The 27,907-nt window shown below is 38.5% G+C and overlaps 1 protein-coding gene across 5 annotated transcripts in view; it reads left to right on the forward strand.

The window, feature by feature from the left end:
* Nucleotides 1-27,356, forward strand: part of LOC128240033 (GATOR complex protein WDR24-like) — a 31,902-nt gene extending 4,546 nt beyond the window's left edge. For 4 of the 5 annotated variants that reach the window (XM_052956878.1, XM_052959698.1, XM_052957624.1 and 1 more), the window contains 16 exons: nt 1,325-1,402; nt 4,924-5,030; nt 5,385-5,513; nt 6,764-6,895; nt 7,787-7,985; nt 8,624-8,794; nt 9,172-9,302; nt 10,038-10,148; nt 12,035-12,167; nt 12,746-12,811; nt 13,466-13,632; nt 13,964-14,111; nt 14,379-14,488; nt 14,725-14,827; nt 19,695-19,887; nt 24,206-27,356. In XM_052956878.1, the coding sequence (XP_052812838.1) occupies nt 1,325-1,402; nt 4,924-5,030; nt 5,385-5,513; nt 6,764-6,895; nt 7,787-7,985; nt 8,624-8,794; nt 9,172-9,302; nt 10,038-10,148; nt 12,035-12,167; nt 12,746-12,811; nt 13,466-13,632; nt 13,964-14,111; nt 14,379-14,488; nt 14,725-14,827; nt 19,695-19,887; nt 24,206-24,341 (2,114 nt within the window). In that variant the 3' untranslated portion in view covers nt 24,342-27,356. The remainder of the gene's footprint in view (nt 1-1,324; nt 1,403-4,923; nt 5,031-5,384; nt 5,514-6,763; nt 6,896-7,786; nt 7,986-8,623; nt 8,795-9,171; nt 9,303-10,037; nt 10,149-12,034; nt 12,168-12,745; nt 12,812-13,465; nt 13,633-13,963; nt 14,112-14,378; nt 14,489-14,724; nt 14,828-19,694; nt 19,888-24,205) is intronic. The other variant, XM_052959031.1, reaches the window with a different exon arrangement.
* The last annotated feature ends 551 nt before the right edge of the window (nt 27,357-27,907 follow it).

Genomic DNA, 27,907 nt, shown 5'->3' on the forward strand with positions numbered 1-27,907 from the left:
CAAATGTCGAAAACAATTGTGCTTATGAAGGGTACTGAGTTTAATTTGAAGGTAATATGCAGAACTAATGGTATTGCTACCTTATGAGACGATAGAAGATCGCAGTAAATCTTTATAGATAGATAGATAGATAGATAGATAGATAGATAGATTTATTTCAGTAACAGTGCACTTACATGGACATTAAAATAAACAACATGAATAGTAAATAACATTATACATACATGCAGGCCTTCCAGCGTTCCTACTTTTTCCTACTTTTTTAACAGCTTCCTACTTTTTCCTACTTTTTTCTAAAAAACTCCTACTGTTCCTACTTTTTTGAAAATAAAGTCCGCCAAAAAATTAAAGTTTGATCTTTGTGCTAGTTTTATTTGCAGAAAATGAACAAAAGATGTCAAACTGGCTGGTTTCTGTTGTTGAAAGGTGTGGCAACATGTTCCACTTTGACATGCATCATCTTTTCACCCACACAGTTCAGCAACAGAAACCGACCAAGCATCATTCACTAAAATATTCAATGTGGCATATAGAATGGTATGATTTTGCATTAAAAACATCTCCTCTAGGTAAGTTAATAGCTATTAATAATTACATATTTAACCAAAAATATTCCTACTTTTTTGTAAAAAATATTCCTCTTATTTCCTTCTTTTCTGTCAGAAAACCTCCTACTTTTTTCCTACTTTTTTGTTAGTGGCTGCTGGAAGGCCTGTACATGATACTTTAAGCATTCACCAATCATTTAATATTTTTGCTTTTTCAGCTATAAATTACACGGGTAAAATATTGTTATCAGCAATCAATATTTTCCAAAAATGCATTATATATTAAGTAGTTGAGGGTTTATCAATCAAAATTTATGTTTGTTATACATGTGTTTGTATTGATTTTGAATAAGAGTGTCACTTTTAGTGCAATTGTAAGGTATATTGACTTCATCTGTTAAATTCAAAATAAAGCCTGCATTGTTATTCTCTTTTTCATTGGAATTATAATTATAGCACAAACACAGCCGATATTTACGCAGGAGAACTTTAGTTCTTATGTTGATAAAAAATGATGTCTTTCTACAGATCATATAAGCACATGGTGTACGTTTTAAAATGATATAATACCGGTCTGTGTAAGGGCTATTCCAGTAAAACATATATCCCACGGAGGGGAAGGCAATTATTTAAATAGTTTATGGGTGGGTGTTTTTTTTGCTAATTTGGACCCTGAAAGGGTAAATTTGCTTCTGTAGGGGGGTGGTATGTTTTAAAAGTGCCTTTACTGCGGTGGTACTATGGAATAGCCCTAACAAACTTAAATGCCTTTTCAGACAATCTACTGGCAACCGGGGCCACAAATGGCGCAGTTGTGCTTTGGGACCTGAACAAACCAACTCGCTGTAAACAAGGTACTGAACTTTTCTGTAGATAATATTCTAGGATTGAAAATAATCAGGGAAAAATAGTGACAAAAATAGGTAAAGTCTCTTTCAAGTGTTTAGTACAAAAGGAATAAGCAAAACTGAAACAACTTATGCCAAGATTATTTATACGATCTATCGTACGCTGCATAATGAACTAGGAATAATTTGTTTTAGTTGCAGACATTTTTTTTAAAACATATAACGGGGGAGAATGACTGTGTTCGGTTCATTGTAATATTTGGTATGAATGTACTCATTTCTGATGACAGTTGAGGCTTGGTTCACCATTAAATTTTTTGGTGTTTGTTAGCTTGCAACTTTGCCAGATTTTCTTATAGCTGTAATCTATAGTATACACCATGATTTAGATTATTTTATTTTGATCTCTTCTGAAGAGTTTTAATTGTTAATGTCTCTTAAAAACGGCTTTATTTTGTTGATAAAACAGAACGTGTCTGTTAGACTATTCAAATATTTGCTTTATGTTTGAATAATCAATTATAGTCATTATGCATGTTAAAGCAATTGATTGGCAATTCCATGTTTAAAAATCAGTTCCTTCCTGAGAGTCAATTTTTGTATCTACAAACTTTTGCAATAGAGATGTCTATTTCAAGTAAGTACAATATTTGCTTACAAATTGCATGTGACAATGGCAAGATCTGTTCCACTCATGTTTGGTTGCTAATACATGTATGTTGGCTGAAGTGGAGGACACACAGTCATATTTGTATGTTTTTTTATCCCTCTTTAAAGCTGCACTCTCACAGATTGAGCATTTTGACAACTTTTTTTTTTGTCTTGGAACGAGCCAATTATTGCGGAAAATGCATGGAAACCAGTTTTATAAGACAGCTGACAAAAAATCAGATCGCAGATTTTTATGTTTAAGTTAAAAAAATGATGTTTTATAGCGGTTTAAGCCGTAAAACATTAAATTTTGAATTGAAATATGAAAATCTGCATTCTGATCATTTGTCAGCAATCTTTTATCATAGGTTTGCAGGTATTAACGCAAAAATTTGCTCTTTTCAAGACAAAAAATAAGAAAGTTGTAAAAACGGTATATCTGTGTGAGTGCAGCTTTAAACTAGTGCAGTTTTCGCTCACTTTAATTTTACATATTGTAACCATTGTAAAGCACTTTATAATTTATTTTTAAATGAAATTGAACACATTTATTTTTATCTGTGTAGTTGTGTTTGAAAATTGGTTTTTTTTGTGTGTTGCATATTTACCAATGTTCAGGGCTTCAAATCCAGGAAGTGTGATTATTCCAAGGCAGGAAATACATCCAAATAACTGAGTATTCTCTCTCTTACTAAAAAATAGGTCTGAACTAAATTGAGTCCTCATTCACAAATCAAAAATACTACTTTAGGGCAAGTTTGGATTTTCACTTATAAGTTCAATACCCTACATTCAATTGACTTAATACTTCACGCAGTTGTTCAGGGCCATCACATGATGAGGTTAGATAACTCCATATTATTCTTTACACAGCTTATGGCCCCTGATTGACTATGGAACTTAGGTTAAAGTTTTAGGGCAAGTTGGAATATTTATTAATAACTTCTATATCCTTTGTTCAATTGACTTAATACTTCACACAGTTGTTCAGGACCATCACACAATGAGGTTACATAACTCCATATTATCCTAAATACAAGTTATGGCCCCTGATTGACTTAGGTTAAAGTTTTAGGGCAGGTTAAAGTTTTAGGGCAAGTTGGGATTTTCACTTAAAACTCCAATACCATTCATTCAATTGACTTAATACTTCACACAGATGTTCAGAGCCATCACATAATGAGGTTAGATAACTACATATGATCTTTTATACAAACTATGGCCCCTGATTGACTATGGAACTTGGGTTAAAGTTTTAGGGCAGGTTGGGATATTGTTTAATAACTTCTATACCCTTCATTCAATTGACTTAATACTTCACACAATTGTTCAGGACCATTACCCAATGAGGTTACATAACTCCATATCCTTAATACAAGTTATGGCCCCTGATTGACTTAGGTTAAAGTTTTAGGCAAGTAAAAGTTAAGGGCAAGTTGGGATTTTAATAAAAAAAACTTCTATACCGTTCATTAAATGCACTTAATAAAATTCAAAATTATTTACAACCATCTTACAACAAGAAACATAACTCCGTTTAAGCCTAAATAAAAATTATGGCCCTTGAATTTTTGTTTTTTTGTTATTTTTTTTAATTTCCTTTGAAAGGCATATTTGTATATTCTTAACCACATTTTTATAATGGGAAATCTAGTTATTTGAATGACTTGCGTCATTGTTTGGGCGGGCTGGTGGGAGGGCAGCATCAAAGTCACCTTATGTATCGAATAATTTTAGTTAGGTTTGACATAAAGAGACCAAACTTGGTATTATTACATGGTTATTGTATTCTAAGTCAAAGCGGCGTAGTCGAGCGGCTGTCTTACGACGGCTCTTGTTTCTACCATATTGACATGAAGTGTTAACCAAAAAAGATTTAACTAACTATAATAATGTACTTCTGGTTCATTGTCATATAATTGAATACTTGATGAATGAAAATGTTTTTAACTTATCACCCAATTTAAATGCTTATATATTTTTTTACACAGATTCAAAAATATCAGGACGAGCTATTTTTATGACCAAAACTGTGGGCATATAAAAATTTCAGCATTGTCAGTGTCGTTTTCTAAATCCAGGCTGCTAAATTGGTCTTGCAGGAAATGATTTGAAAATTAAAAGGCACCTGTGTTAGGTACGTAAAGTCAATGTGATGTGTGCCAGACTTACGACTCTACCTCAAAGTTCAAGGTCACACTTGGTGTTTAATCATTATAGAATGCTGCATATATGCACATGGATTAAGTATAGTTGGCATTTCAGGCCTGAAATTTTGCTTCATTCAAGGAGGGATATGAAAGGGTTTTGGCACATTTGTTAAGTACATAAAGACCAGTGTCGTTTACAACAACCACGTCCCTACCTCTTACTTCACTTACTTCATCACTCCTCTACACTTAAGGTCAACCTTCATGATCTGGCATATGCTTATAGCTTATGTTTGCTTTCCTGAATGTACATAACAGTAATTGCATTTTTGGGGCATTCCTCACTTACTGTGACAGGTCTTGTTTTTCTTATAATACCTATTCACCAGAAGATGGTTTAGAGGCAAATATGTCTGAGAATGGTTTGTTCTTCTATGTCTAATAAAAATTGTATACCTAGTTTTCACTGTTAGATGCACATTAGTTCAATGATGATTATTGTGGCACACTTTATGAAGCCCTTGATTCGTAGATTAACTTGATTGAGGTCAATGGAAATAAGCGGTGACCATTGATTAATAAATAGGCATCTCGGTACATCAACTCAGAGGGTCTCAACTATTTGTGTCAGTGATGGATAAAATACAGCTGATCCGGCAGACTGTCAACATTTCTTGTAACAACAGGGATACTTCTCTGTAAATCCAATTCTTAACAACGTTTCAGAGCATGTGTTTACGGAGCACAAACGGACGGTTAACAGAGTTTGCTTTCATGAGAGTGAGCACAGATTTCTGTTGAGTGCCTCCCAGGACGGACAGATGAAGCTACATGTTAGTTAAAAAAATCTTACATTTTACTGGAAAATTGTAAGGATTGTTGATAAAAAAAGTTGTTCATGCTATATGTATATATCATTTTATCTCATCATAAAAAAGTTGTAAAATTTTCATTCAAACTTTGTCTGAAATGATTTAGGCAATTGAATAAGGCTCTAACACAGCAAAATATTAAAAGTAACATTGCAACAGAATGTGATGTCATCATAATTTTATAATACTATCTTCCAAACAGATGCTGCCCCAAAATGTTCTCTTAATTTACATGATAACCATGTCAGAATAAATAATATATGCTATTATATGTTATATATCTGTGACTTATCAATTATTGACCATTGTTTGCAGGATATTCGTAAGAAGGAAGTAGTTCTAAACTTCACGACGGGCAGTACGAGTGTCCGCGATGTTCAGTGGTGCCCGTCACAAATCAACTACTTTGGTTTTGCCGCAGCAGATGAAGCTGGCACACTCATGGTCAGTTTTCTTAGTCCCTAATGTAGTGGAAATCAGGAAATCTCTCTTGTTATGAGGAGGGTTTTTCCACTGGAACTGAGTTATTTTTTATTAGTTTGTCTGTTTTTAAATGAAAATAATTTATGGTTTGTGATAGCCTTGGTTTCAATGGTGAGCTGCGGCATCTTGCTGAATCTTCAACATTAGCCATTACTCAAAACTATTCCAGGTTTTCAAATAAAACTTTTAAGGCATGTTGCCAAAGATATTAAGCACATGTTTACCTAGGCCATAACTTTTACCTTAATTATTGTCAAGTTAGGTCCCTTAAAAACACAACATGCAGAATCATTGACTCTGGCCATAACTCAAAGGCCGTTCAAGATATTTAAATGAAAGTTTTTAACTAATATGCAAGCATGTTGCCAGAGAGAGACACACATGTATAGCATTAGGCTCATAACTCAGGCAGTAATAATTGTCAAATTATGCCCCTTACGACAAAGAAATCAACAGACCAGCGCTGGCGTACCTCAGCATCACTGCTTATTTTGGGGTAAAAATCATTGGATTTTAGAAATTGTAGGATTATCAACAGATTAGGACCTATGAGTTGTTTAAAATATGACCTTTAAACATGCTCAGATTGTTAACTTTTGCAGCATTTACCTATTGTATGTGTTTCTAAATTCTGATTGAGATGTACAGTCTACACGCATTGTTTTAAGCCACTGTAGCATCACAGCGGAAGCACCCAATTTAATTGGATAACGTAATGTTGGATTTGTCGATGATGTAAACATCGCACTAGCAGATTTAAAACGAGTTTTACATGCCTTTTCTTTGTGGACATTATTAATTTTCTTTATTGATAGTTAAGGGCAGAACAGTCAAAAAGCTGTCCACATTTGGGAATAGACTACACCATGACCTTGGAGGTTGTGACGTGGCATCATGGCAGAAAGCCTCACCAATGGTTACTGCACTTGCGAATAATCCTGCAAGTTGCAAAAATAATGATAATTTCTAGGATGCGAATCTCGTGCCACCTGGTAAAGACTGTCCAGTGCTAACTGGTTCACATGTAAATTATTTGAGCACTGAGTGTAACTACCTGGGGGAGAGCACATAAAATAAACTTCAAAACTGGACACAAAACTTAACTCAATTAAACCTGCCAAACTATTTGAACTATCATATTTAACTTAAACACTGTTCCAGTGCAACTTTAATTTGTTTAGCACTTTATTTTAAAATCCATGAACATTCAGATTTGGGACATGAGAAGGCCAGACAAAGTAGAGAAGCAGGTTACGGCCCACAGTGGACCTGTGTTCGCCATAAACTGGCATCCCGAGGACAAAAACTGGCTCGCAACTGCCGGCAGGGACAAAATGATCAAGGTGAGTTTCTGTTTGTATCAATTCATTTGAGCGCAAATATTGTGAAGAAAATGCTGTGGTATTAATCACGCTAATGTCCGGGTAGAAGCCATTGAAAAGCGCTCCCGATGGAACTGAAACCAATGCCCTCTCGGTGAGAGCTGGGCTCAGCTGGGCCCATTTTCACTAATGTTTTGAGGCTGAGTTTGAGTCATCTTTAATATGACTAAAGATGTGTGCCTGTTTGTTGACCAGTTTGTTTTTACCAAATACAGCAATATTTACCCTTACTGCTATTTAAAGAGCAATTTAACATAAAAAATAAAATATGTAGATTTGAGCCTTGGGCTTGAGTCTCAAATTCAGACTCAATACGCAATTGAATTTGACTTTTCAATTTTTCAATTTTTGTCTTTATTTTTTAGGAGCTTAATTTTGCTTTGTCAAAATATTGTGCCTTAGGTATAACTACTCTGAGATGATCATACATCTTCATATACAACTTTACTTAATATGTTAGAAAGCTAATGGTCAAATGTATGTAATAGTATAATGACATGAAGTAACATTTTAATTATTAAGAATGGGCAGAGTAAATGTAGTGAGGAATCCATTCTTAATCATTAAAATATAACTTCAAGTTATATTACTGCCTTAGACTACTACCTCACTACTACCTCACTACTACCTCACTACTACCTCATAGGCTGACACATTGTAAATACAAAATCTGATGCAGGGATTGTGTATCGGATGAATGGCAGTATGCGGACCTTTAAACACCCGCAGAAGTTGAAATATTAAATGATTAAGCCTAGTACTTAATGATAACCTATCTGTAATTTCATTGTTTGAGAATGTAGGTTGTATTCTAATAAAAGTAATATTACACTTACATGTTTTCCATTACAGATCTGGGATGTCCCGAAGTCCAAATGTCTGCACACTATACACAGTATTGCCTCCCTTGCCCGCATCCGATGGCGACCTCAACGGAAATTCCATATCGCATCGTGCTCCCTCCTCGTTGATTGCAGCATCAACATATGGGATATAAGGAGGCCCTACGTGCCATTTGCTACATTCGACGATCATAAAGATGTCACATCAAGTATGTGATTAGAGTTTCCAATTAATTTGAATGTAATTTTAAGGGTTATGGAATGCAATATAAGAAAAGATTGGAGAAATTAAGCAATATGTACAATGGTGATAAATTATCTTGCAACTTAGTTAATTGCAATTAATGTAACTTTAATTAGAAATAAAACAAATGCTGATCATTATTTGAAGGAATAAAAGCAGTCTGCTTGACTTAAAGGTCGCAAATGATGACTGAGTGTTACAGGTATGATGTTAAAGAACAAGAATCAGTCTTATGATTGGTACCATTTAAGACTCTTTGTTGTTTAAGTTAATTGAACATATTTTCTACTCAACAACAAGTCCAGCATTCGACACCAACAGTGTGCCAGGATCCTGAGGACGCCACATTTCTTGGAGGAACCCCAGAACCTCCAGTCAGGTGTCCTGTTGGAACATCATCATTTTTTAGCAGAAAGTTAAATAGGAACCCAAAGTAAATGTCAAATTGAAGCTAAAAAATAATTCAAAGCTGAACAAATATTTTTTTGACAGATTTGTAGCACAAGAGAGTTAAATGGACTTGTGACTTCAGGAAGGGACACCCTTTCATGATCCAGGGGAATTGTAGTTAGTGTCGATCCCTGAAGTCTTGTTGCATTTTAGGTCTGTTGTTTAAGAACAAGGACCCCCACGTGATGATTAGCGGTAGCAAGGATTCCATGTTGAGTCAACACGTGTTTCGGGATGCCAAAAGACCAGGGGAGGACCTGGTTCCCTCTGGACTTGACCTTAGTGTACATGGCATGGTCGGTCATGCAAACAGCGACAGACAGGGTAATACATTTAATATTCATCATAGCTCTTCACTAGCGTTTAGCAAGTACTTTTTGTTGTCGTTTAATGATGAAATGAGAAAAATGGTCTTTGTGGTTCTATTCATAGAAAACCATTCAGGTTTCTTCATTATGACATAAATATATTTCTATGGTATCATTAACACTTCAATGACTGGAAAGATATGGGTAACGTTTGATGTGTTTTGTAATGCTTCTTTTCCTTAAATTAGTGCAACTGGTAATGACCATTATTTTACTTTCAAATGCTATTCTGAATTGCAGTATGTTTTTTTTTATCACAATCACCCTGTGCAAGAACTATTTACTCTTATTGCTTTTACTGACAATCCAACACAAGGTGTTTCCTTATGTCAGGGAAGCTGTCTGAGTTCCATCCCCAGTCGTCGTACTTCAGCAAGCGTACCGGGGACAAGACGGACCATTTTGTGGATGTGATTCCGTACATGCAGGAGTTCTCTAATACTGGCCAGGTACAACCAGTCGAGGTACACTCATTTTTAGCCATGCTGATTTACTAACTTAAATGATTTACTGACCATGCAGATTTACACACTGCCAATTTACACACTTTGCCGATCCTTACCGATTTACTTACTTTAATGATTTACTCACCATGCCGATTTACACACTTTGCGGATTTACACTCTGCCGATTTACTCACTTTGTCGATTTAGTCACCATGACGATTTAGTCGCTTTGTAGATTTACTCACTTTGCCGATATACTCACTTTGCCGATGTACTTACTCTGCTTTAGTTAATAAGTTTAGTTGATAATAGGGATTGGTATTGTTTAAAGTTAAAATTTTTAAAATATATCCTTTTAGTGGGGTCATTGTGTTGATTTCAGTGGATATCACTTTCCCAGGTTGATAAACCAATAAACAAGAACTTATATGCACCAGTTACTTTATGTTTTATTATAAAATGCAATATCATACACATTTAAGGCTTTTACCAATTAGTTAAGAATTTACTCCACTACAAAGCTGTTTGGCGGCTGTTCCCATTTTGGGAAAAAATTGCAATGAAATTTAAGATTCTCTCTGGAAAAAGAACATGCTACACCACCATTTTTATTTACGGACTCTCCTCTTTCATGATTGGTTCAAGAAGCATGTGCTGGTAGGATCCTTGGACAAGGTGGACTCAAGTTTGAAATATATTACCATCACTTAATAACATGTTCATAATTTCCCTAATTTTGCTCCCTTTATTCAGAATCTACAAAGTTGGGTTGAGACTGCCAAAGAGTACGAGTTGGTTGGAAAACCTGTGGATGAATTGTGTCGACACAATAGTAAAGTGGCGGCCAATTTGGACAGACATCAGGTAAAGTGTTTTTTTTGTGAAGTGAAATATTGTTGGATTAAAATTTGTTATGAAGGCCGTCACACTAATGCAGTATTTTAGTCGGGTATAAAAAAGGGGCAGGGGTGTTGTGAATGATTAATTTAATTTTCAACTAAAGGTACAATGCAAGTCAAAACCAGATGGCTTCAACCTCTGTTTTGAACCTCAAACAACACTTGCCCTATATAGCATGTCCAGTGTCTCAAAGACAAAAGTGTACAGCCAAAACAGAAAATAAAAGAGCTGAACTCTGAAGGCTAACCCGACCTCACTCAAGCCAGATTTACTTTTTCCTTCCATGCACGGACCTGCGATTCTATTGACCCAGTCTCATGGTTGCTTCTTATCAAAAACATCATTTCAACCAAATATCTGTTTTAAATGTATTTACTTCCTGTAGAATAGGCTAAAAGCGCTCAACATGCCAAAGGAAATAGTGGAGTAAATTTGACAAACTTAATGTAAAGGACCATCATAGAAATATCTACATATTTGCATGGACTATAGTCTATGAATTTACAATTACAAATATTTTGAAATTTTGTGTCACCTTTTTAGCTCGACTATTCGAAGAATAAGGAGAGCTATCCTAGTCACCCGAGCGTCGGCGTCAGCGTAACCACTTATGTTAAAGTTTTTGTAAGAGTTTGTGTACCACCTGAAATATTTTCAAAGTCAAATGACATATGGCTTGGAAACTTTGCACACTTGTTCACCATCATGCCCCCAACCAGTACACAGGAGGAGATAACTCTATCAAGCATTTTGACAAAATTATGCCCCCTTTTCTACTTAGAATTTATGTTAAAGTGTGCGTACCACCTCAAATATTTTCAAAGTCCATTGACATCTGGCTTTGAAACTTAGCAAGCTTGTTCACCATCATGCCCCCAACCTGTACACAGGAGGAGGTAACTCTAGCACGCATTTTGACAAAATTATGCCCCTTTTACGACTTAGAATTTACGTTAAAGTTTGTGTACCACAAATATTTTCAAATTAAATTTATGTAAATTTCTCAGCACATCATGTTTTGCATTGAAATCTAATTTAACAGTGATCCATGCATGTTTCGCCAAAACTTTTCAATCCATACACCGAAAAGCGGCGGAATAGTCAAGCGCGCTGTCTCTGTGACAGCTCTTGTTCCGCTCCTTATGGCCATGAATCAATCAACTGACATTTATGAACAAAGTTTTGTAAACATTCATTTTCCTTAAAGGCGCTCAATATAGGTTGATGCCAAAAAATACTTTCTTTAATTTTAATGCATTATCAATATCTTTAAATGTTATAATTATTATGTCTAGTTTAAACATAAATATCAATTTTCCTCAAACTTTTTTTCATTTCATAGAATTTAGGATTAATCTTCAAATCAGGAATTGGTGCTTTCAGTTTCAAACTCTCGTTCATTTGTTTAGCTTGTCTTTTTGCTGGATATTTGGATTTAAACTAGTAAGAAGTACCTTGATTTACAAAATAATGGCTTTGAAAACAATGCTAACAGGGATTTAAGCCCCTTAACCCTACTTTTGGGAAAAATCTCTTTACACAAACTTACGTGCCAGGATTTTCAGGATTGAGATTTTGTCTGTTATTATTTCACTCACATTTTGTTGACCCTCTTGATTGCTTAGGCGTGGTTAATGTTACTGACCCTCACCGGCTCATACAGAGTCTCTGAAACCAAGGTAGGAAACATTTCTCATTACTATGATCTCACACATGTGTTTTCAACTCTGTAGGTTGCCCAGGCCTGGTTAACAGTGCTGACGCTGTATAGCATGTACAGCGTCTCCGAAACCAAGGCAGGAAACATGTTTTATTACTATGATCTAACAGATGTGTTTTCAACTCTGTAGGTTGCCCAGGCCTGGTTAACAGTGCTGACCTTGTATAGCATGTACAGCGTCTCGGAAACCAAGGTGTACAGTCAGAATAGAACATTTTCTGTTCTCTCCTCTACTACTCAAGATAAGTCGGAGCTAGAAAAAGGTTAGTTTCAACATTTATGTTGACAAAGCTAGAAATTAGTTTGAATCATTTTCAGAAATCTTCCATGCTTTTTAATTACGGTAGTTCAAAGGCTCATGTCATTTACTGATGAACACTTGGGCCTAGGGACCTTGGGGGCAATCTAATCAATGCTTGTATTGTATGATCGCTTTTTCAGATTAACATTTCTGAGTAGTCATAAGCGTTAAGATCTTTTTCAAACTAAGAGCTTTATTGGTCAGTTAAGGCAAAGGTTATATCACTTTGTAAGTAAAACTTTCAACTTAAATTGTGACTCTCAAGTCACAGCTTACTGAAAATCATGATCGACCGATATTTTTTCATTCAGTGACCCTTATACAGTACTTGGTATGTAGTTCAAATACTACCAGCAGATGACTCCTATTGATAATTGATATTAGGATATCAATACTATAAATACCATAAAGCCATTTACCTTCATTATTCACTTAAAAGTTATCTATTTAACATAAAAGTTTTTTCAAACCATTTTACCATTTTTTTTTGTATGTACATAATATATTTGTAGGTACTTTAAGGTAATTGTCATATTTCAGCTCGTTTGAACAAGGATGCCAAGGTGGAAACAGACATTGAGGAGAAAGTTTTGGATGGAACTTCCGGTATGCATGATGTTTACATTTGATACACAAAATACCTAATGTTTAAGTGAAATATTTTACCAAATGTGTCAACCGTTGAATCTTATTTTAATTTGTGAAAGTATATTTTTTGCAAAAAAAATGTTAACTATAGATTAATTGCTAGATTTTTCATCCCAGCCTCTTTAACAACGCCCATTAGTTATTATTTACTCAAATAAAAATGTTGAACTAGGATCTGTATTTTGTATTTGCATATTGGTCCAGTTCTGTCTGTGAATGGTGTTTATTGCCGTTTATTCATACCAACAGTTTCGATGTATCACATTCACATGTAAAAAAGGAGAATAGTTAGGATTTTTTTTGTGGTTCATCTAGAAGCACATGCATATGGTCCCTTAGTCACAAAGAATGAGCATGAATTCCATTCAACAATAAACAGATATCTAAGATTTTTTTTTTTTTTACACCCAGCCCCCATTTAAAAAAAAGTTTGGATGAAAGTCTTTCAATTAATTTACATTGGCCTGACATGACATATTACGCCATGGTGACAAAATATTATACACAAAACTTTCCTGTACATATGGCTTTTGACAAAGTGAAGCAGGATTGAGATGTCTCGTTTAAAATAAGAACATGAAAAACATTAAGCTTATAAAAATTAATTTTTAGGAAATTCAGATGAAGAGACAGATGACCGTGAAATGTTTGACACAAAACTGTCAAGTATCGCCCGAGGCCAAGTGAACCCAGACTGGGACATCCTGTTTCAAGACGGCGAGCCCGGGGGAGGGGACGACTTTTCCTACCTAGAGGGACCAGCCCTTAACAAGATTAAAGTAACTTTAAATTGATTATTTGGGTGTTAATTTCAATAAGACTCTAAGGCTAAGTGACATTAACAAAGCTCTTAGAAAATTCTCTTTTTTCAACTTTCTTACTGTTATTTATTTATGACTCTAGGCTGTATAAAAAAAATGTACTGTGCCACAAAGTTTTTGCCAGAGTGTGTTTTGGTAGTATTTTTGATTCCATCACATTGCAAACTTAAGAACTTAACTACCGCATATAAAATCATTGTGTTTATTAAAGCAATTTATATCATAAAAACGTATTGTAATACTGAAGTAGTAAGAAATATAATATGTAAATAGTTTCTTGTGCATTTAGGATTGGCAGCTGCCATCAGAAGCATTCCACCCACGGCATGAGATTCATGATCGTGAAGCCCCGTTAGAACCCCTGCAGTCTAACTACAGTCATGTAGGCTCCACGGTTGAGAGTGACCAGGCCAATACAGTAGTCAACAAGAGCTCAGGTCAGTTTCAGATAAAGAAGTAAGTGTGAATGAGTCGGGCAGTTTGACGGGCCCTGATTAAAGAAGTAGGACATTTATCTTTCCAAAATATGTAATATCAGGCTTCTTTGTCGGTAGACCAGACAGTTTCTATACACTACTTTGGACCTTTCACTGACCAGAAAATTGCCTCATTTGATTTACAGTCAAATGTCAAGGTCATGAATCAATGCTAACAAAGGCATTTCAAGTAAGGATTTGTTTTTAGCTGGAAATATATACTTACAGGAGAGGGTAGTGGTATGACAAGCCTTATGGTGGACATGGCCATGCTGGAGACTGGAGACTGGGAGTTTGCTAATATAGTTGTAGATATGTTGACAAACATGGCTGCCGAGGTAAGGTTACTGATTGCCATGTGTAGAACATAAAAACAGATTTTTGTTTATCATTTCTTTCATCTGCATGTTATATGATTCTTACAACAATTATTTTACTTACAAAGACCATCATCTGACTTTAAACTTTTATTTTTATGTGAAAAAACCCATAGTGTTTCATTTTCAGTAATAGATGGATTACACAGGAATTCACATTTCAGCTGAGATTGATTGAATTTGAATGTATTGTTTAGGGAGATGTGCAGACCCCAGTCAGCATGTTGATAGTTTTAAAGGACAAGCTCCGACAGTATGTGGACACTGATCTACAAGAAGACTGGTTCCTCTCATACATAGGTAAGAACATGGGAGCCAGGCCTAGTTGCATGGGCTAGTTCATGGGCTAGTTCATGGGCTTGTTGCATGGGCTAGGTCATGGGCTTGTTGCATGGGCTAGTTGCATGGGCTAGTTCACGGGCTTGTTGCATGGGCTAGTTCATGGGCTTGTTGCATGGGCTAGTTGCATGGGCTAGTTCATGGGCTTGTTGCATGGGCTAGTTGCATGGGCTAGTTCACGGGCTTGTTGCATGGGCTAGGTCATGGGCTTGTTGCATGGGCTAGTTGCATGGGCTAGTTCATGGGCTAGTTCATGGGCTTGTTGCATGGGCTAGTTCATGGGCTTGTTGCATGGGCTAGTTGCATGGGCTTGTTGCATGGGCTAGTTCATGGGCTAGTTGCATGGGCTAGTTCACGGGCTTGTTGCATGGGCTAGTTCATGGGCTTGTTGCATGGGCTAGTTCATGGGCTTGTTGCATGGGCTAGTTCATGGGCTTGTTGCATGGGCTAGTTGCATGGGCTAGTTCATGGGCTTGTTGCATGGGCTAGTTGCATGGGCTAGTTCATGGGCTTGTTGCATGGGCTAGTTCATGGGCTTGTTGCATGGGCTAGTTGCATGGGCTAGTTCATGGGCTTGTTGCATGGGCTAGTTGCATGGGCTAGTTCATGGGCTTGTTGCATGGGCTAGTTCATGGGCTAGTTGCATGGGCTAGTTCACGGGCTTGTTGCATGGGCTAGTTCATGGGCTTGTTGCATGGGCTAGTTGCATGGGCTAGTTCATGGGCTTGTTGCATGGGCTAGTTGCATGGGCTAGTTGCATGGGCTAGTTCACGGGCTTGTTGCATGGGCTAGTTGCATGGGCTAGTTCATGGGCTTGTTGCATCGGCTTGTTGCATGGGCTTGTTGCATGGGCTAGTTGCATGGGCTAGTTGCATGGGCTAGTTCACGGGCTTGTTGCATGGGCTAGGTCATGGGCTTGTTGCATGGGCTAGTTCATGGGCTTGTTGCATGGGCTAGTTCATGGGCTTGTTGCATGGGCTAGTTCATGAGCTTGTTGCATGGGCTAGTTCATGGGCTAGTTGCATGGGCTAGTTCATGGGCTAGTTCATGGGCTTGTTGCATGGGCTAGTTCATGGGCTTGTTGCATGGGCTAGTTCATGGGCTAGTTCATGGGCTAGTTGAATGGGCTTGTTGCATCGGCTAGTTCATGGGTTAGTTGCATGGGCTTGTTCATGGGCTAGTTGCATGGGCTAGTTGCATCGGCTAGTTGCATGGGCTAGTTCATGGGCTAGTTCATGGGCTTGTTCATGGGCTAGTTGCATGGGCTTGTTGCATGGGCTAGTTGCATGGGCTAGTTCATGGGCTTGTTCATGGGCTTGTTGCATGGGCTTGTTGCATGGGCTAGTTCATGGGCTTGTTCATGGGCTAGTTGCATGGGCTAGTTGCATGGGCTTGTTGCATGGGCTAGTTCATGGGCTTGTTGCATGGGCTTGTTGCATGGGCTAGTTCATGGGCTTGTTCATGGGCTTGTTGCATGGGCTTGTTGCATGGGCTAGTTCATGGGCTTGTTCATGGGCTTGTTGCATGGGCTTGTTGCATGGGCTAGTTCATGGGCTTGTTCATGGGCTAGTTGCATGGGCTAGTTGCATGGGCTAGTTGCATGGGCTAGTTGCATGGGCTTGTTGCATGGGCTAGTTCATGGGCTAGTTCATGGGCTTGTTGCATGGGCTAGTTGCATGGGCTAGTTGCATGGGCTAGTTGCATGGGCTTGTTGCATGGGCTAGTTCATGGGCTTGTTGCATGGTCTTGTTGCATGGGCTAGTTCATGGGCTTGTTGCATGGGCTAGTTGCATGGGCTAGTTGCATGGGCTAGTTGCATGGGCTAGTTGCATGGGCTTGTTGCATGGGCTAGTTCATGGGCTTGTTGCATGGGCTAGTTCATGGGCTTGTTGCATGGGCTAGTTGCATGGGCTAGTTGCATGGGCTAGTTGCATGGGCTAGTTGCATGGGCTAGTTGCATGGGCTAGTTCATGGGCTTGTTGCATGGGCTTGTTGCATGGGCTAGTTCATGGGCTAGTTCATGGGCTTGTTGCATGGGCTAGTTGCATGGGCTAGTTGCATGGGCTAGTTGCATGGGCTAGTTGCATGGGCTAGTTGCATGGGCTTGTTGCATGGGCTAGTTCATGGGCTAGTTCATGGGCTTGTTGCATGGGCTTGTTGCATGGGCTAGTTCATGGGCTAGTTCACGGGCTTGTTGCATGGGCTAGTTGCATGGGCTAGTTCATGGGCTTGTTGCATGGGCTAGTTGCATGGGCTTGTTGCATGGGCTTGTTGCATGGGCTAGTTGCATGGGCTAGTTGCATGGGCTTGTTGCATGGGCTAGTTGCATGGGCTTGTTGCATGGGCTTGTTGCATGGGCTAGTTGCATGGGCTAGTTCATGGGCTTGTTGCATGGGCTAGTTGCATGGGCTTGTTGCATGGGCTAGTTGCATGGGCTTGTTGCATGGGCTAGTTCATGGGCTTGTTGCATGGTCTTGTTGCATGGGCTAGTTCATTGGCTTGTTGCATGGGCTAGTTGCATGGGCTAGTTGCATGGGCTAGTTGCATGGGCTTGTTGCATGGGCTAGTTCATGGGCTTGTTGCATGGGCTTGTTGCATGGGCTAGTTCATGGGCTAGTTCATGGGCTTGTTGCATGGGCTAGTTGCATGGGCTAGTTGCATGGGCTAGTTGCATGGGCTAGTTGCATGGGCTAGTTGCATGGGCTTGTTGCATGGGCTAGTTCATGGGCTAGTTCATGGGCTTGTTGCATGGGCTTGTTGCATGGGCTAGTTCATGGGCTAGTTCACGGGCTTGTTGCATGGGCTAGTTGCATGGGCTAGTTCATGGGCTTGTTGCATGGGCTAGTTGCATGGGCTTGTTGCATGGGCTTGTTGCATGGGCTAGTTGCATGGGCTAGTTGCATGGGCTTGTTGCATGGGCTAGTTGCATGGGCTTGTTGCATGGGCTTGTTGCATGGGCTAGTTCATGGGCTAGTTGCATGGGCTTGTTGCATGGGCTAGTTGCATGGGCTAGTTGCATGGGCTTGTTGCATGGGCTAGTTCATGGGCTAGTTGCATGGGCTTGTTGCATGGGCTTGTTGCATGGGCTAGTTCATCGGCTAGTTGCATGGGCTTGTTGCATGGGCTTGTTGCATGGGCTAGTTCATGGGCTAGTTCATGGGCTTGTTGCATGGGTTAGTTGCATGGGCTTGTTCATGGGCTAGTTGCATGGGCTTGTTGCATGGGCTAGTTCATGGGCTTGTTGCATGGGCTAGTTCATGGGCTTGTTCATGGGCTAGTTCATGGGCTAGTTGCATGGGCTTGTTGCATGGGCTAGTTCATGGGCTTGTTGCATGGGCTAGTTCATGGGCTTGTTCATGGGCTAGTTCATGGGCTAGTTGCATGGGCTTGTTGCATGGGCTAGTTCATGGGCTTGTTGCATGGGCTAGTTCACGGGCTAGTTCATGGGCTAGTTCATGGGCTAGTTGCATGGGCTTGTTGCATGGGCTAGTTGCATGGGCTAGTTCATGGGCTAGGTCATGGGCTTGTTGCATCGGCTTGTTGCATGGGCTAGTTCATGGGCTAGTTCACGGGCTAGTTGCATGGGCTAGTTCACGGGCTAGTTCATGGGCTAGTTCACGGGCTTGTTGCATGGGCTAGTTCATGGGCTTGTTGCATGGGCTAGTTCATGGGCTAGTTGCATGGGCTAGTTCACGGGCTAGTTCATGGGCTAGTTGCATGGGCTAGTTCACGGGCTAGTTCATGGGCTAGTTCACGGGCTTGTTGCATGGGCTAGTTCATGGGCTAGTTCATGGGCTTGTTGCATGGGCTAGTTCATGGGCTTGTTGCATGGGCTAGTTGCATGGGCTTGTTGCATGGGCTAGTTGCATGGGCTAGTTGCATGGGCTAGTTCATGGGCTAGTTCATGGGCTAGTTCACGGGCTTGTTGCATGGGCTAGTTCATGGGCTTGTTGCATGGGCTAGTTGCATGGGCTAGTTCATGGGCTTGTTGCATGGGCTAGTTGCATGGGCTAGTTCATGGGCTAGTTCATGGGCTAGTTCACGGGCTTGTTGCATGGGCTAGTTCATGGGCTTGTTGCATGGGCTAGTTCATGGGCTAGTTCATGGGCTTGTTGCATGGGCTTGTTGCATGGGCTAGTTCATGGGCTAGTTGCATGGGCTAGTTCATGGGCTAGTTTATGGGCTTGTTGCATGGGCTAGTTTATGGGCTTGTTGCATGGGCTAGTTCATGGGCTAGCTTTCTAAAGATGTGGTTAACCTTTCTAGCTATTTTTTGTTAAGTAAACTGTCTTTAAACAAAGCTCCATAAGATTGATATTTTTATCATCACTCTATGATAGCAAGTTGCAGAAAAAACATGATTAAAGTATAAACAAATTTTTAGTTTAAGTAGGGTGAGAACCAGTGCTGGTGAAGTAAAGAAAAATTTGGAAAACTGGCGCCTCAACCTCTAGGCCACAAGGACTTAATTAAAAGACATGGATATTTTGACCATTTAACCATGCATTGACAACATCACGTGATAATGTCAATCATCAGTCACGCAACATCGAAATCGCTGAAACCCATTATTAATGCTATGGAGAATTGTGGTCAACAAAGAAGATATTACAAAGAAGATATTTGAGGAAATATCACCATTTGCTGAAGGGTTCCTCATGGATCTTAGTGTTAACACTCCTAATGATTTTCCACACTTTATTTCGTAATAAAAAATAGTGCATTTTACAAACCATGTCCCTTTAAAAATTCTTTTGCATAATATGGATTTTTAACAATAGATTTACAAACTTTGAACTTTGAAAAAAATAAGTTTCTTTAATTTCAGAACTTCTGGGCAGGTTTAAACAGTGGACTATAGCCAACTTTATCATCAAGATGAGCAAGCTTCCGTCTGTGTCCATGCTTAATCAACAATCTACCTCGATACACGTCAACTGTAACATGTGCAATAGACCCCTTGCTAGATCTGGATGGCTGTGTGATCGCTGCAAGGCAATTATAAACAGATGCTGTATATGGTAAGTTATTTACTGTCACAAATCAAGGATTCTGTGGCTGAGGGGTAGAACTTCGTCCTTACTGTCAACCCAGGGGTCATGGGTTAAAACTCCTGACTGTCAACCCAGGGGTCATGGGTTAAAACTCCTGGCTGTCAACCCAGGGGTCATGGGTTAAAACTCCTGACTGCCAACCCAGGGGTCATGGGTTAAAACTCCTGACTGTCAACCCAGGGGTCAAGGGTTAACACTCCTGACTGTCAACCCAGGGGTCATGGGTTCAAACTCCTGACTGTCAACCCAGGGGTCATGGGTTAAAACTCCTGACTGTCAACCCAGGGGTCATGGGTTTAGGTTCAAACTCCTGACTGTCAACCCAGGGGTCATGGATTAAAACTCCTGACTGTCAACCCAGGGGTCATGGGTTAAAACTCCTGACTGTCAACCCAGGGGTCATGGGTTTAAACTCCTGACTGTCAACCCAGGGGACATGGGTTCAAACTCCTGACTGTCAACCCAGGGGTCATGGGTTAAAACTCCTGACTGTCAACCCAGGGGACATGGGTTAAAACTCCTGACTGTCAACCCAGGGGTCATGGGTTAAAACTCCTGACTGTCAACCCAGGGGTCATGGGTTCAAACTCCTGACTGTCAAACCAGGGGACATGGGGTAAAACTCCTGACTGTCAACCCAGAGGTCATGGGTTAAAACTCCTGACTGTCAACCCAGGGGTCATGGGTTTAAACTCCTGACTGTCAACCCAGGGGTCATGGGTTAAAACTCCTGACTGTCAACCCAGGGGTCATGGGTTAAAACTCCTGACTGTCAACCTAGTGGTCATGGGTTAAAACTCCTGACTGTCAACCCAGGGGTCATGGGTTAAAACTCCTGACTGTCAACCTAGTGGTCATGGGTTAAAACTCCTGACTGTCAACCCAGGGGTCATGGGTTCAAACTCCTGACTGTCAACCCAGGGGTCATGGGTTTAGGTTCAAACTCCTGACTGTCAACCCAGGGGTCATGGATTAAAACTCCTGACTGTCAACCCAGGGGTCATGGGTTCAAACTCCTGACTGTTAACCCAGGGGTCATGGATTAAAACTCCTGACTGTCAACCCAGGGGTCATGAGTTAAAACTCCTGACTGTTAACCCAGGGGTCATGGGTTAAAACTCCTGACTGTCAACCCAGGGGTCATGGGTTCAAACTCCTGACTGTTAACCCAGGGGTCATGGATTAAAACTCCTGACTGTCAACCCAGGGGTCATGAGTTAAAACTCCTGACTGTTAACCCAGAGGTCATGGGTTAAAACTCCTGACTGTCAACCCAGGGGTCATGGGTTTAAACTCCTGACTGTCAACCCAGGGGTCATGGGTTAAAACTCCTGACTGTCGACCCAGGGGTCATGGGTTAAAACTCCTGACTGTCAACCTAGTGGTCATGGGTTAAAACTCCTGACTGTCAACCCAGGGGTCATGGGTTAAAACTCCTGACTGTCAACCTAGTGGTCATGGGTTAAAACTCCTGACTGTCAACCCAGGGGTCATGGGTTCAAACTCCTGACTGTCAACCCAGGGGTCATGGGTTTAGGTTCAAACTCCTGACTGTCAACCCAGGGGTCATGGATTAAAACTCCTGACTGTCAACCCAGGGGTCATGGGTTCAAACTCCTGACTGTTAACCCAGGGGTCATGGATTAAAACTCCTGACTGTCAACCCAGGGGTCATGAGTTAAAACTCCTGACTGTTAACCCAGGGGTCATGGGTTAAAACTCCTGACTGTCAACCCAGGGGTCATGGGTTCAAACTCCTGACTGTTAACCCAGGGGTCATGGATTAAAACTCCTGACTGTCAACCCAGGGGTCATGAGTTAAAACTCCTGACTGTTAACCCAGGGGTCATGGGTTCAACCAAAAATACCCAATTGTCTTGTTGGGGATACATTTAAGGAGGGTCCTATGTGTCAGTGAAATACACATTAAAGAACCAGTGCAGACCTGACATAGGTTAATATTCTGTCTGTGGGCTATGTACCACAACCTTACAAGACCAATTCTCTCATTGGGGCCAAAGCTCGGTTAAGTCTTCAAGTTATCTTACATACCTCAATTAGGACTGTTCCTAAACTATGGCTTGCTTTGTGGTTGCTGGGTTCAAGGCCATAATAACTTAAAGATGTCTAGCTAGCTTGCAATCAGATGCAAGCTATTATCAATCATTTTGTAAGTTTAGTTCCATCACAATGCTTAAGGGAATTTTATCTTATCTTTGGTACCGAGTCTATTCATTAAGTATAACTGCATTTAATACACTTGGCAAACAGACTGCAAGAACCTCATACTCATGAATAATTAATGAGCTGAAATCTGGACGTTTGATTGGATGCCTGGGATACACCTCAAGAAATACATACATTCATGTAGCTTAGAAGTTATCGTTTAATATGAATAGTCATGCATAACTTATTTTACCATGTTTTAAGCTGTAGAGTTACCAAACAATATAGATTGGGTTCCAACAATGACTGTCTATGCAGCCATAAAGTTATGCTTTTATATAAGATGAGAAATAAGTTGAAGCGATAACTATGGAACGCCGGCACTGTCTTTCGTAGTTCAAAAACTTTATTATTGTGTTTGTTTCTTATTACATTATGTACTAAGTGCTTAACATGGTGTACAAACATAGTTATGTTATGTCAGTTTATCTTAATATGTTGTGGTTTTGTACTTATATTATGACAGTTTTTATTATATTATACGGATACATCTTTATAACATGTAGACATTTTATTATGTTATGTGCATACTTTATTATATTATGTGCAAATATTAGGGATGGAAGCGAATATCCAAGTATCCGGATATCCGGATATCACGCAAGTATTCGGATGCCAAAATGGGTATTCGAATATTTGTTAAGAATTAAAATTTCAATGAAATAGCTTAGCAGAGACATAGCAATTGTTATAGAACTTTTCAGATGAAATATTTCAGGTGATCAACAGTGTCTGTTGCGAAGCGGGTATGTGTCACAAATCATCTGCTAACTGGGTGTTTGCACAAGGCGTGATATTGTGTCCTTGTGCAGCACCCTGTGAAGTTCTATGACCTTGTTTACAATGACAAGTGTTGTTTTATGATCTCAGATGTGCTTAATTGACACTTATTTGCACTAGTCGATATTAAACGGATTGATCATTAATCGTAGGAATTGATCGTCCAATCACAAGATAAGAAGGTGCAATCAAAGCTATTAATGACCAATCGTATTTTTGATGAATATGCATGAAGAATTTATTTCTATCTGAACAATAAATACAAAAACAAATTTGTTTATCTTTTTCACTTTTCAATCAAATTTCCATCATTTTCCATCTTGTAATTGTGTTTTGAATTATTAATCGTTAATCCTGTATCACGACTAAGGAAATATGCCTCCAACATTGACTTCAAGTGTTTGGAAGTATTTCACAAAATCCAAGGATGGTAAAAGTGTTGTGTGTCAACTGTGTAAGGTTAAACTGGTATATTGTGGTGGAACTTCAAATCTTAGAAATCACATGAAAAACAACCCGTATGCAGTCCACCGACTACGCCTTCAAAGTCCACCATGAGGCAGACGTTTTATTTGTGTAGTGTATTTTATTTTTCATACGATATGTAAACATGTTTAGTCTATTGGTAAATAAAAAAAGTACACGCATGTAAATAAATAAAAATCAGATCGTCTTTTCGTCTTCTTATCTTTCCCGCAATTATATCCTTCATTACAAAACACCACAGAAATTGTAGGTATTGCATTAAATCAAACAATGTAATGAAATAAAATTACAATCGACTATCAAATAATCAAAGCGTCATTAAACCTGCTGAAAAATAACAAACTCGAAAGCACGTGGCAGTACCCAAGCAACCACCTCGGCCGAAGTGACTATCAAATTCGCGAGGTGTTTATGTGGAGTTCATCATGAGTTTTATGACGTAAAATGAGCTGTTTTGCTTTGATTATAACATTATTAAGACGGAGAAAGAATGAATGAAAAAGTGAAATTGCCATATGACGAATTATAAATTAAGTGGACAATTATGTCAAATAACAGAAGGTGGGTGACATATAATAGGAAATTTACTTATTATGAAAACAATTTGATACGAGTATCCGGATAGTATTCGAATACTTGATACGAATATCCGGATACCGATTTGGTATCCGGTTTCCATCCCTAGCAAATATCATTATATTATGTTTCATAAAATTAATGGAATGATAAATTTACATTTTGTAAACTTTTATACAAACAGTTTGTTTTCATCACTGTATGTATTTCTTTGTAGCTCACTGCCAGTAAAAGGGATGTTTCTGTGGTGTCAGGGTTGCTCCCATGGTGGTCATATTCAACACATGAAAGACTGGCTGTCAAGAAACATTGAGTGTCCCACTGGATGTGGCCATGTATGCGAATACACTTGATTTTTTTTAAGAAAGCATTATGTGCTCCACATATGGAAACACTTCATTGGCTTTTAAGAAATATTGAGTGCCTCATTTGAGGTTGCAATTAGTTTGCAATTAGTGTGCACTTAAAAGGTTTCACAAAATATTGGGCACACCACATGTGAATTTCCTTCATTGGCTATTGAATAAACATTGAGTGCTGCACAGGATGTTTAAGTACAAGTAAGTATACTTGATAGTTGTCAAGAAACATTGAATGCCCCTTATTTGAACATGACCCATTTGCTTCCAAAATTTTTTGAATAGAGGCTGCAATATACATGTATATGTGAATATGATAGATGGCTGTTTGGAAACACTGAGTTTGTCATATGTGATTTCAACTTCTTGGGCTCCATAAAGAACCATTGAGTGCTACACTGGGGGTTGTCATATATTTGAGTGTACTGAATATCTGTTGGGAAACATTCCATAGGTCATATGTGAGCTCAACTTATTTGGTTATAACAAGAACCGTTGAGTACTCCACAGGGTGTTGCCATAAATGTGAATACTCTTGCATGGATTGCTTTATATTTGAGTATATTTGATTGGCGACCAAGGAACGTTGTATGCCTAAATACCCATTGAGTTTACCGTACTTAAAAACACTTCAAAACTGCCAAGAACATCTCGATTATCTGTCAAGAAGAAGGGAACTCTTCATAAGAAGTAATCTTACATCAGAAAGTTTTGCCCACATTTTATGATCCAATCAATCAATCTAACCATATATATAATATATATATATATATATTGTGTAAAATTATAAGTTACTTTAGTCAGCAAGCAATTACCTTTTAATTGATTCCAAAATTAAATGGGGTCACTAGAAATAAAAAACAAACAAACAACAATAATTATGTTAATGGTACATATCTGTAATTAACCATTGAGTGGAACTGCATTGGAAACATATATATACACATGTGTTTAAAATAATATGTGGTATATACCTTGTTCCTCATATTATGATGTTATCTATTGAGATGAAGCACATTAAAGTTCAGAAAGATTAAAATGAATACAAGGGCGGACCCAGGAGGTGGCGTAACTTAGGGGCGTAACCTTTTGACCTGCGCCCCTCTCTCAGAACGGAAATCTATATAGTTTAAAGTATAAGCAGGGGATGCTTCCCCTAGAAAATTTGAACAAAATTTTGTCCAAAATAGTGCATTTTGGGCATATTTTATTACCTTTTTACTCCTTTATTGAAGTTTAAATAAACTTTTTGAGGGGGGGGGGGAGGGCTTTGCGCACTCATGATGTGAGAGGATTATTAATGGCAGCTTTTCCCCCCATTTAATTGTGTTAAAATTTTGTTTATATATTGCTTACACCCCTGTGTTAAAGTTATGTGTTGTTGCTTGCTGTTATCATAATGATTGTACAAATTGTGTGAATATGATTATGTATACATGCATATGTATCTGTACTACCAATTCTATATCTTTTTCAACTGTTGTACTGAAATGAGTAATTTTATTTTTCATTATTGTTTTCCTTCAAACTTGAATTTTAAGACTTATTTGAGTATCTTCAGGGGTTTGTAAGTTCATGATTGATCCTAAAAACACTATTGAGAGAATTTATCTTCAGACTATTGAACAGTTGTAAAGGATTGTTTTTTGGCTTGGATATTTGCATCCAAAAAACAGTAGGAAGTACCTTGAAATTAATATGAATTATGTAGAAAACAATTTCTTAAGAGGTCTAAGCCCCTTAACCCTGCCCCTAGCTATTTTTTCAGGATTTACAACTGTCAGCTATTATAACCCTTGTATCTTGAACTGGTTTCTTCATTACTAAAGAACCGATTTATAGCCCATTGAATGGAATCAACCACAATTTTCATGCTTGTTACCTTAGAGCTGCACTCTTACTCCCAAATAAGATTTACCAGAATCAATTCAAATGTTTTGATGTACCAAAATAGATGAATAAATGTCGAAAACAATGGTTCTTATGAAGGATACCGAGTTTAATTTGAAAGAATGGTGCAGAAAATACGGTATGAGATGATAGTTGATCACTATAAATATTTTAGCACTCACCAATCATTTAATATTTTTGCATGTTCAGCTATTAAATACTTGGTTTCAATTTTGTTATCAGTAATAAATATTTTTCATAAATACACTATTTAGTAAGTAGTTAATGGTTTATCACTCAAAGTTTATGATTGTAATACATGTGTATGTATTGATTTTCAATGAGAGTGTCACTTTAATTTTGAACTTTGATTTTTTGTTGTTGTTTTTTTATATATGAATAATCACTTAATGTCCTGCCCTAAGAGACATAGTAGAGGCTCTTCAAACATGTACAAAATGTTAAACAATGTTTAGTTTGATGTTGAGATCAACTTTTCTCTATAGTTAATACTGTCAAACTTTCAGCAATCCATGGAGTCTGTATTGTTGTAGGTTAAATGACACAGAAGAACATATTCCTGGGTATTCATAATTTATGGGCCTTTGTTTACACTGTATAAATGCATGTAGGTATCTGCCTGACAATGCTTCAAAGGGGGGCATTTGTCATGTTCCTGTGACAGATCTTTTATTGCTAGTACATGGTACATAGTTTGAATGCTCATTTTAAATGCACAAGAATGGAACTTGTGCATTATTCCATTGACGAGTAATTGTCACATGCATGTTGACCATTAAATTCCAATAACATTAAAAATACAGTAATTTCTAGGTTGTATTCAAGGCACATGCCTACTAACAACAACAATGCTATAACAATTGGTACGATAACGATGGTTGCTCCAGACAAGCGACATATTTGATTCTTGGATTTCTAGATTATAATTGTAAATAGTGTTTATGGGATGTCCAATAGTATGTCACTGCTCACCTTTATATAGAGTAAATTTATTTCACATTTATGTCTAAAAGTGGTATACAATATGCTTTTCTGTATTTGTTTTTTTTTATATTTTGCTCTATCTGTGATATTTGTTTTAAAAATAAAAAAAGTACACTTAAATCTATAATGATATCAAGTCTTCTTTATTGTATCCGTTTATTGACCCTCGATAGCTACCATCACATGTATGTGTATTCAGCCGCCCTCTGTAGATATCATGAGGTGTTATAGTTTTCTGGTGTAATAGTTTTCTGTGACCCTCTGTAGATATCATGAGGTGTAATAGTTTTTCTGTGACCCTCTGTAGATATCATGAGGTGTACAGTAATAGTTTTCTGCGGCCCTCGGTAGATATCATGAGGTGTAATAATATTCTGCAAACTTAGGTAGCTATCATGAGGTGTAATAGTATTCTGCGATCCTACGTAGCTATCATGAGGTGTCATAGAATGGCGAACCTACGTAGCTATCATAAGATATCTGTGTATTCTGCGGCCCTCAGTAGATATCATAAGGTGTAATAGTTTTCTAGGACCCTCCGTAGATAAAATGAGGTGTATATAATTAAGTGTATGAGTATTCTGCAACCTTTGGTTGATATCATGAGGTGTAAATGTATTCTGCGACCCTCGGTAAATATCATGAGGCGTATGAGTGTTCTGTGA

This window comes from Mya arenaria, chromosome 1, assembly GCF_026914265.1.
Source record: "Mya arenaria isolate MELC-2E11 chromosome 1, ASM2691426v1".
Lineage (NCBI taxonomy): Eukaryota > Metazoa > Mollusca > Bivalvia > Myida > Myidae > Mya > Mya arenaria.